At 40.0% G+C, this 11,096-nt stretch overlaps 1 protein-coding gene across 2 annotated transcripts; it reads left to right on the top strand.

Moving 5' to 3' along the window:
• mapk12a (mitogen-activated protein kinase 12a) lies at nt 1-9,697 on the top strand. 2 transcript variants are annotated; one of them, XM_088997202.1, is made up of 13 exons: nt 1-474; nt 2,988-3,117; nt 3,191-3,249; nt 3,339-3,450; nt 3,551-3,580; nt 3,721-3,768; nt 4,975-5,089; nt 6,271-6,342; nt 6,431-6,510; nt 7,044-7,122; nt 7,214-7,387; nt 7,475-7,538; nt 9,603-9,697. In XM_088997202.1, the coding sequence occupies exons 1-13, from the start codon at nt 356-358 to the stop codon at nt 9,634-9,636; spliced, it is 1,116 nt and encodes a 371-aa protein (XP_088853328.1). In that variant the 5' UTR covers nt 1-355; the 3' UTR covers nt 9,637-9,697. The 2 variants fall into 2 exon arrangements, with proteins under 2 accessions (XP_088853328.1, XP_088853329.1); XM_088997203.1 differs by lacking the exon at nt 9,603-9,697 and having other exon boundaries at nt 7-474; nt 7,475-8,445.
• Nucleotides 9,698-11,096: the final 1,399 nt, after the last annotated feature.

Below are 11,096 nucleotides of genomic sequence, written 5' to 3'. Positions count from 1 at the left end.
AGCTGCATTGCCCGTCTTCTCATCTCGGAGGATTTTTGTCTGTTTCTTGCGCAGCGCTTGCATCTTCCCTTCTGGTTGAACGAGCGTCTTTTTCTACGCGCAGTGTAGTGTTAAACGCATTCCAGGTGTCTCACCTTTCATGACAGACGTCCAAACTGGAGTTGGGAGTGGCTTTGTGAGACTTAGGGTGCGCCTCGTAGAACGCCTGACGCACGCGCACATGCATCCGCACCAACACAGGCGCAATGATCGACTCACACGACCTGGAACAATGGACGCGTAGCTCTCAAAGAGTTTGAACTACGAACGAGAAGATTAAGACGTGTCTAGTTGTCTTCACTTTGTCAAAACAAGAATGTCTCGACGAGTCCGACCGGGCTACTATCGGCAGGAAATCAACAAAACCTCATGGGAGGTACCGGATAGGTACCGTGAGCTGAAGCAGGTGGGGACCGGAGCCTACGGGACTGTGTGGTGAGTATGTTCGTGACAAATCTTGTACTATTCATTCAGACTTTAGTGTGCGTTCGATGGGCGTGCGACGGCGACCACACGGCAATTGTGGGGAAGAACAGATGTCATACAGCTTAGCAACCATGTTGTGGCACGTGTAACAAAGGAGATGAGCGTTTCGACTTGACACGCTGCTCTTTCATCTGAGTGTTTGAGTTGAACTTGAATGGGAAGCTTGACCGCGTCGGACGCAAGGTTTATATCGGGTTATTTGTGGTCCTCCTTACTTAAAAGCTGCACAACAAACCCAAAGCAACACCGAGAGTCTTACTGATTTTCCCTTGGTGTTGTGCATAATGATTTACTCAGTGGGAGGGTCCGGCCGGCGTGCTGCTGTGCCTCAAAAACACCCAATAACACATGAACAACATAGTCACGTTCCTTGCTGTTCAGTCGCAGCACGAAAAGACGCTCCAGTTATAGCAGTGAGGCGTGATGCGCTGCCATTCATCACACAGCACTGGTGTCAAAGTCAAGGCCCACCACATCATTTTATTCGGCACACCAAAGCAAATCATCAAGCATGTCAAGTGCCATGATGCTTGCAAAAGTTCAAACAAAAATTTCAAATTGTCATATGTAAACTACAATAACAGCCATTATTCTTGACATTAGATTTGAAAACTAGTAATAATAATTCATTTAATTTCTAAGCGCCTCTGAAAATGTGTTCTGTATGTAGGGGAGATGAAAAATTCAAATGGTTCATAACGGCCCTCGAGAGGAAACTGTAACTACACTGTGGCCCTCAGCAACAAAAAAAAAAAAAAACGACTTTGACACCATTGTCACACAGCCTCAGAGACACTTTTTGTCTGACCACTTCATTAGGTGCCCAATCTGTTGAGCATCATTAACTCATTCATTGCCAGACATGCAAAAATGTGTCCACTCCAGTGCCAGGTTTTTTGTCATTGTCACTCGAATTCCAGGACTCACACAATGAGACTAATAAAGGCAAATCCAATCCAATCCAATACTGTATTGAGTTTTAGGACTACATAAACATTCAATGCAGTGTAAAAATTAAAATTTAAAAATGTAGGTTTTTTTTGTTCTTTTGACTTCAAGACGGCGCCGCGAGAGTGGCGGCCTTTCCAGCAGCTCCTGTGTTTTGCTTTTCTACTTTCATTTCTTTCATAACTTTGCTGCTGTGAAATGTAAATTTCTCCACTGCGAGACTAATAAAGGCAAATCCAATCCAATCCAATCCAAAAAAAACTTCGACACTCTTCTTTCATCAGAAAAAAGAGCTATTTCCTAAATTATATGAATCTGGAGTTATATGAGCTTAAAATCGGGATGACTGTCCAAAATACAATGCAATACATACATATAGGTTTATATAGCGCTTTAACAACATCTTACGGTCAAACAAAGCGCTAACATGAAAAAAAAGCTAAACGCTGCCCCCTCGTGGAAGTGAAAGAAAACATTGCTACAGTTCTGGCCAGTGCTTTATCGGCACCCAAGCAAGAAAAAAAAAGAACAAATTCGGGAATGCCGCTCTATGTCATATTTTCAATTCCTGAATAAATTTGTGAATGTCAGCGAAAAAATTTAAACCGCACAAATACTCCTTATACGATGATTGTGTGCCCGTATGTATGATGCTGCTCTTTGCAGTTACACAGTAAAAAATGGATTGGTCTCTTATTGGATGGCCCCACCTGCTTTATAATGTAGTCGATTCTGATAAGCAAAGTCAGTTTTCACATTTGCACAATTTTATGATACAAATACAAGCACTTCACATAAAAGAAAAATTGTTACATTTGGCATCCAATCACCACATTTTTACTATTTTACTGCTGTTGATTGTCTGATAAAATCAAAACAAATATTAAATAAAGTGTAAGGTAAATTATACGGGTGAATGCCGAAATGAAAATGAATGTTTGAATGGATTGTTTCTTTTCAAATACAGTATCGTTGGTGGGTATTCCAAAAGAGCACTCCATATGATGCAGCGTACCCTTACTCACACTTCAATGCAATCAACCAGAATGATTAAAACAGTTGTACCTCACAGGCGGTGTCAATCAAAATTTAGCAGTATCGTATTTGTAAAGGTGGAATTTGCAGTGCTTATGCTTCATGGAATTAAATGTATGCTCTGCACATGAACATATTTACCTCGTCTGATGGTCGAAAATATGCCAAATGCGAAAACCTACCAATACCAATACCATGCAAATTAGTATAAATTAACTCATTCACTGCCAGACGTGCAAAAATTGAACACTCTGAGTTAGGTGTTAGGCTAGGTGTGATTGTGGGTAGTTGTTTGTTTATATGTGCTTTGCGATTGGCTGGCGTCCAGTTCAGGGTGTCCCCCGCCTATGGCCCGAAGACCGCTGAGACCCCGGTTGGCTCCAGCCTCCCCGCAATCCTTTTGTGAAGATCAGCGGAATATACAAAGTGGAGGGTTTAAACAATTTGTAAGTTTTCTCCTCTTTAACATAATATTTTAGCTCAGCAGTGGACATCAGAACCAGAACCAAAGTGGCCATCAAGAAGCTGTATCGACCTTTCCAGTCTGAGCTGTTTGCTAAACGGGCCTACCGCGAGTTGAGGCTCCTCAAACACATGAAACATGAAAATGTGAGTGCAACTATTTGTTTAAATTGCGTCCAATGTTTTCATAATTCTGCATGATCCCACCATTCCGTTGCAGGTGATCGGTCTCTTTGATGTGTTTACCGCTGATCTCTCTTTGGACAAATTCAATGATTTGTAAGTAAGAATTATGCTGCTGCTGAAATGCAATCGACTATTTTCAACCACGTTATTTCTCACACTTCCAATGATTCTTACCCCTCAAGTTACCTTGTGATGCCGTTCATGGGCACAGACTTGGGCAAAGTGATGAAGGTGCAGAGGCTGTCTGAAGAAAAAATCCAATATTTGGTCTATCAGATACTCAAAGGGCTCAAGGTGAAGAACTCTTGTTTGACTGACTGTTGTCTGCCATTTATGACCTGTGGATCTCACTGTTCTGTTGATTGAAGTCCCACATTTGCATCTTCTATTACAGTATATTCATTCTGCTGGTATCATTCACAGGGTAAGTTTGCCTCTATTGCATTGACTTCCACCGTGTGTGGAATATAATCAAAACCAGATGGCTTTTTATGAGCTTAATTTATCTCCCTCTTGTTTGTTTACTTGGTGTAATAACGCCGACTGCTCACGTGAACTTTTCAGGACCTTAAACCAGGAAATCTTGCCATTAACCAAGACTGTGAGCTCAAGGTACATTCGCACATCCAAACATACAACATTGTCTAAAAAAGTAAATACAATGTAATGTTTGATTTTCTTTCTATACTGCTGATGCGTCTTATTAACCCATTCACTGCCAGATGTGCAAAAATGTATCCACTCTAGTGCCAGGGTTTTTGTCATTGTCACTTGAATTCCAGGACCCACAGAATATTGAGTTTTTAGACAATATTAACATTCAATACAGTGTTAGAAACCTTTGACTCTTTTCTTTCATCAGAAAAAAACAAGTTGATTCCTAATAATCTGGGTCTGGAGTTATTTGAGCTTGAAATTAGGGTGGCTGTCCAAAATACAATACAATAGATACATCTTGGTTTATATAGCACTTTAACAACAGCTTGCTGGAATAAAGCGCTAACATGGTAAAAAAGGGAAACGCTGCCCCCTTGTCGAAAAGAAAAAAAAAACATTGCCAAAGGCCATGCCCAGATGATGTGCATTTTTTCTTGAAAACTCAGTCTTGAAAATGGCTCAACAGTAAATCTCCAACCAAATCAATTTCTTCTCCCCTTTCAGGTATTGTGGCTTGACAAAACTGCGATTAAATCAACACAATATATTTGCTTATGCAGTTCGCTACGATACAGCATGCTAGCTCTGGCCAGTATGCTCTTATCACTAGCGGCTTGTAATCACAGCAGTTTTCGCAAGCTATGATTGGCTAGTGAAAAGCCTATCAATCTAGCAGCTCATGTATTTTGTTTTTCTACTTTCATTCCTCTTCATTACTTTGCTGCTGTAAATAACTCTACTGCGAGACTAATAAAGGCAAATCCAAATCTGAATGATTGTTTAATTACCACATGATGAGCTGGCAACCAGTCCGGGGTTGGGGTATACGTCCTCTTTTTCTTAAAGTTGTCTGTGATGGTCTCCAGCACATACACCCCTAACAAATGTTTGCTTTTAGGTTAGAATTTTGAGATTTCTAAATGTTTCAATTCATACCTCATCTCAAGTTAAGTCTTAACACACTTGGAGAAAGGTTTTTGCCGCCAAACTCCCATAAATTCTGAAGCTGTATTTATTCAGACAGGAATGTTGCAATGTGACAGCTGATAAAATTGTGAAACTTTCTGTTTAACAAAAGAGTGTCTCATTATCTCCATTACACATTCACAATGGCATCAATGTGATTTCATATCACTCCTCTCCGCCCCTGTTCCCCTCCAGATCTTAGACTTTGGTTTGGCACGTCAGGCCGACAGTGAGATGACAGGCTATGTGGTGACTCGCTGGTACAGAGCCCCAGAAGTCATCTTAAGCTGGATGCACTACAGCCAAACTGGTAATAGATCCATTTGAAAAGTGCTCTCAATTTAATGACACGTTTTGTTTGTATGTACTGCGCACATTGAAGGTATGTGTTCTTCTGATGCACTCAACACTTGTCAAGATTAGGCCGCGAACACAGTGATTTACCAGCAAAAGTTGGCAATCTCAAGTGAACAACAGGCTTGAACATGTGCAGTTGTCAGTGACGTGCATCTTTGAACGTGATTTTGCAAGTGAAATCTGTCAGGCACTTTCTTTTTATGCTTGCGTTATAAATACTATCAAATACTATCTTGAGAATATTGTTATTTCATAAAACACATAATTTGATAAAAAGGCCAGGTATACTGAATCAAATGTATTCATAAAACACTTAAAATGGAAACACAATAAAACACACACAATGGAAAGAAATAAATCCATATCAGTAACAAATGTCTGAAAAATTCTCAAACTCAAACGAACAAATAAAAACACATGACAGGGAAAATAAAACAATGTGACAGCAACAACGATCCAAGACTGACAGAAACCATGGACAAACAGTAGATAGAAGCAAACCGATGAGACAACAAGGAACACATGGACACACAAGGGTTGAGGGACCTGATTCAAAATGTAACAACATTAAATGTGATTTAAACAAAAACAGAATCAAAGTTGATCCAGCATTTTTCCCCTGCCATTCCACACTTCAAGAAAATTTACAATACATTGACAAGACTCAGTTCGACAAGATTCACACAAGAGCTTGATTAGTATTCTAACTCTAATGTTGCTAAAAATTTTAGAAACAGCTGTCAACATGATGCAGTGACTGCAAATTTCAATCACAATGTGAGGCAGAAAGTAATATTTTTTTGTCTTGGCTGGGCCATTTTAAAAATTGTTTTATTGGTTCTCATTTGATTGTTTGGGAAATTAATTAAAGCAATGGCTGCTATCATTATTATAACGGAGGTCATATGATGAAATGTGTCAAGCAAGAACAGTCATCACTCAATTTTTCGTAAAAATATATTTTACAAATATTTTCCTTTTGGGACTGAGGGTGACTGGCTGCATTTGAGTTAATCGCACGCACTGTCACTTATATTCCACGAGGTGGCATTCACTCAACATTCAACTTTTTGATCTAATCGAAGCAAAGCGTTCAAGTCTGTATTGATGGTCTCTCTTGTGCTTCTTCCGCAGTGGATATTTGGTCGGTTGGCTGCATCATGGCAGAAATGCTTCAAGGGAAGCCTCTTTTTAAAGGGAATGATCGTATCCTTTAATTTCGGCCGTTCTTTTCCTCTGTTTGTCAACAATTATAGTGTCTAATTATTTGATCCCTTAACCCCAAGTTTGTCAGACCTTGATCAGCTGACGGAGATCATGAAGATCACAGGAACGCCATCTCAGGAATTTATAGGAAAATTACAATCAGATGACGTGAGGATAAGTCACACAACAACAAACAAATACAAACTTGATTGATGATTAGAATCAACTTGTATTTGATGGTACACCTTATGGGTGACGCAAAAATGGGTGATTATCAAATGAAATAATTCAGTCATCCTGCGGACCGATTTATCCTGACTAGGGTCGTCAGGCACACGGCAGGGGACACCCTGAACCTGAATCGCATGGCATAGGGAAACAAACAACCATTCACGCTCAGAGACAATTTGGAGTGTTCAATCAGCCTGCCATGCATGTTTTTGGAATGTGGGAGGAAACCGGAGGACCCGGGGAAAACTGACGCAGACCCAAGGAGAACATTCAAACTCCATAAAGGGATGCCGGAGTGGGATTTGAACTCATGACCTCAGCACTCTGAATTCGGTGTCCTAACAACTCGACTACCGGGCCACATGAATGAAATAGGTTGCTGCCTATTTCGGCGGACAATCTAATTTTTCATTCATTGAAAGCCCATTTTTACTTTCTTTTGAATTAAAACGTATGGGTTCTATTTTTAGGCCAAATGCTACGTCCAAGGTCTTCAAAAAGTAGAAAAGAAAGACCTTCATCAAGTGTTCTCCAAAGCCAATCCCCAAGGTAGTACTTTATAATCAGATTTCCCTCACCTTTAAATGGACCCCACTCACTTAACAATCCTTGAATTTCCTGTCCCATCACCATTTTTCAGCTGTGTCTGTGCTGGAGCGCATGTTGTTGCTGGATCCGGAAAGCAGGGCAACAGCGGCGGAGGCCCTCTCGCTACCATACTTCACAGAGTTTCGGGAACCCGAGGAGGAGACGGCAGCGCCGCCGTACGACCACTCACTGGATAACACAGAGCTGCCGCTGGAACAGTGGAAACGTAAGGCTGTAGGGAAGGAGAAATCAAACAAGTGCAATGTTTACTCTGGTTGTGTTGATGTGTGTGCATTGTGTTGTTTTTCTTTAGGTCATACCTTCACAGAGATCCTAACCTTTAAGCCTGTTGTGCCAGAATCCAAGGAAACTTCTCTGTAAGACAAAATGCCCACATTTTATTTGTTTGTTCACTCTGAGGAATAAGAAAAGTTTTCATGATTTCATCAGGGGCATTGCTGCTTTCCTTTTTTTACTTTGCAGCCATTATTTGCCTTATACGGTTCTGATGTCGTTGGTCTGGCTGCTAAAAGTTGCACCGCTCCTCTGGTACATAAATGTCAACTTTCAAACTTCAATTTGCACAATTACCTTAAGACAATCAAATACCCGTGTTTTGCAAATGCAAGGAAATATGGTTTCCGTTTGAGGTACGTATAAGACCAGATCAGCACAAAGTACAGTCAATCGTTTTGTGTCTCCGGAGAACTCAGAAATGGGTCATGATGATAGATTTGTTCAACTTAGATTGGATTCGATTCAGAGTCATCGTTTGGCGGAGAGTCCCTTTTCTTTTTGATAAGATTTATTTATGAGAGCAGATGCATTATCCAGCATTCCATCTTGGTGACCTTTTGCATTGTTGTTGTTATAATAATATTGCATTTTACATTTGTGTGGGATTTATTTGGACAGGGTGTAGGATCCAGTGTCCTGAATACCAACAGCTAATATCATCCCACTTTCATTAACTCATTTAAATGTTTTTTTTACACTCATTTTTAATGCATTTATGAAGTTAGTCATGTATTTTTAATTACTGTCTTTCAGAGAATCATTACCGTATTTTAGCCAGATCTGCCTGTTGTATTGAAACAAACAATCTTCAAGTTTAGCAAAAATAGAACACTTACTGACGCACTATTCAGAGCTGGTTAATGTCACAAAAATACAAAGAGGGAAAGATGCTAAACAAAGCACAAAACAAAGCAAAACGTGCCAAATATGGATATGGTTGGGTGGGTGGTTTTGTTAATAAAAGACATGCAACAGTTGTTGACCAAACTGCGTTTTTTCCATTGTTGAGAATATGAATAATGTACATATTTTGTATTTTGTTGAGAATATGAATAGAATGTTCATGTTTTGTATTTTGTCGTACTTTTAAACCACTGAGAGCTCACATACAGCAAGAATCCTCTATTAGGAATTCATAATGGCCTAGAATTGCTCCGTTTCAATCATTACTGATCAACAGGAAAATGAAAACAGTGAACGACAAACTTGGGGCTGACAGCGCTGTGAGAGCCGTTGGGCAAAAACACACTCAGGAAAAGTGGAAATCTCACTTGTGGTGATGTGGGAAAATACTTTCATGTCCAAATGCCGGCTTCTCAAATACAAGTGCTAATGTCTCTGTGTGCCTGCCTGTTAATACTGACTTCAACATATATGATTGTTATGGTTTTGTTTACAAAGTTTTCATTTCTTTTAGAATGGTACTTGCCTTTCTCACTCCCCAATTTTTTCTGAGTCCACAACCTTTTATTACACGCTGAGTAATTAAAACCGAGATCATTGTTTCAGCAAGTTTAATGGAGTTTTTCAGACCTTGATCAGCTGACGGAGATCATGAAGATCACAGGAACGCCATCTCAGGAATTTATAGGAAAATTACAATCAGATGACGTGAGGATAAGTCACACAACAACAAACAAATACAAACTTGATTGATGATTAGAATCAACTTGTATTTGATGGTACACCTTATGGGTGACGCAAAAATGGGTGATTATCAAATGAAATAATTCAGTCATCCTGCGGACCGATTTATCCTGACTAGGGTCGTCAGGCACACGGCAGGGGACACCCTGAACCTGAATCGCATGGCATAGGGAAACAAACAACCATTCACGCTCAGAGACAATTTGGAGTGTTCAATCAGCCTGCCATGCATGTTTTTGGAATGTGGGAGGAAACCGGAGGACCCGGGGAAAACTGACGCAGACCCAAGGAGAACATTCAAACTCCATAAAGGGATGCCGGAGTGGGATTTGAACTCATGACCTCAGCACTCTGAATTCGGTGTCCTAACAACTCGACTACCGGGCCACATGAATGAAATAGGTTGCTGCCTATTTCGGCGGACAATCTAATTTTTCATTCATTGAAAGCCCATTTTTACTTTCTTTTGAATTAAAACGTATGGGTTCTATTTTTAGGCCAAATGCTACGTCCAAGGTCTTCAAAAAGTAGAAAAGAAAGACCTTCATCAAGTGTTCTCCAAAGCCAATCCCCAAGGTAGAGTTTTTCTTTGTACTTTACATCAATATTTTTGATATGTGGGACACACGTTTGTCTACTATAAATGCACTTATAATTCGACAACACTAACCAGAGGCTCTGTGAATTAATGAATAAACACAACGCGTTAGGTTGTAACAACCTACCCCAGTTTTGTTCGGGTTTTGTTTTTTCTTGCTTGGTGCCGATAAAGCGCTGTCCAGACATCTGGCAAAGTTTTTCCCTTCCACAAGGAGGAAGCATTTCCTTTTTTTCTTTGTTTGCACTTGGTTCCAGCTTCAGCTGTTGTTAAAGCCCTATGTAAACCAATATGTGTGTATTGCATTGTATTTTGGACAGCCGCCCTCATTTCAATCTCATATAACTCCAGACCTAGATAACTTTGCAAATAATTTTTTTCTGATGGAAGAAGAGAGTATCATGTTTTTTACGCTGCATTTAATGTTTATGTAGTCCTAAAACGCAATATTCTGTGAGTCCTGGAATTCGAGTGACAATGACAAAAACCCTGGCACTGGACTGGACACATTTGTGCACATCTATCAGTGAATAAGTTAAAAAAACATCCACCGTAATACAACTGTGAACAGACTAGGAACGAAAAACCTGGAAGACTACCATAAAAAATAAAAATATAAAATACAATAATAATAATAATGGTGAAGAAATAATAATGAAGTAGGGTGGCATGGTCAATGACTGGTAAACACGTTCACAGTGCAGAGGTCTGGGATTTCAATCTGTGCTCCAGCCTTGCTGTGTAGAGTTTGCATGTTCTCCCCGCACCTGCGTTGCTTTTCTCCGGGATTTTTGGCTTCCTTGCACATTTGAAAATCATGAGTGGCATGTAGATTGAACACTCTCGTCTAAATTGTCCCGAAATGTGAGTGTGAATGGTTGTTCATTTATGTGTGGCCTGCAATTGTCTCGCCACCATTTCAGGATGTCCACCACCTACTGTCCAAAGATAGCGGGGATAGTCTCAATCAAACCCCGCGACTATTTTGTGGATAAAGAAGTTCTCATAATGGACGGATGGATCAACTGGTGGGTGTTTTGCAGCATGACACAGATTTATGTGAAAAGCATGTGAACACTTTGAGATCTGTGGAACAATCAACAAACCATTTTGAGTAGTGCTTAAAGTGAACAATGCTTAATCGTACTTAGTAAGTCCTAAATTGGATTTGAAGAGTTGAACAATTACCAAAACGCTTGAACTTGATTGGATTGGATGTGCCTTTATTAGTCTCGCAGTGGAGAAATTTACATTTCACAGCAGCAAAGTTGTGAAAGAAATGAAAGTAGAAAAGCAAAATACAGGATCATACTAAGAGTGTTACTACTAACCGCTTTTTACATTTTATTCATCCCTGTTGTCCACTATACTATTGCATTTTACTAAGAAGCAA

This window comes from Hippocampus bargibanti, linkage group LG05 (assembly GCF_051943395.1).
Source record: "Hippocampus bargibanti isolate YZ-2025 linkage group LG05, ASM5194339v1, whole genome shotgun sequence".
NCBI lineage: Eukaryota > Metazoa > Chordata > Actinopteri > Syngnathiformes > Syngnathidae > Hippocampus > Hippocampus bargibanti.
This window is presented reverse-complemented; position numbering and strand designations above follow the sequence as displayed.

What these genes read in the sequence shown, in the direction of transcription:
- mapk12a (XM_088997202.1), top strand. Translation starts at nt 356, where the DNA reads ATGTCTCGACGAGTCCGACCGGGCTACTATCGGCAGGAAATCAACAAA. An exon ending in CTCCAAAGCCAATCCCCAAG is followed by an intron (nt 7,123 to 7,213) that starts GTAGTACTTTAT and finishes ACCATTTTTCAG; the next exon opens with CTGTGTCTGTGCTGGAGCGC. An exon ending in GAATCCAAGGAAACTTCTCT is followed by an intron (nt 7,539 to 9,602) that starts GTAAGACAAAAT and finishes TTCTATTTTTAG; the next exon opens with GCCAAATGCTACGTCCAAGG.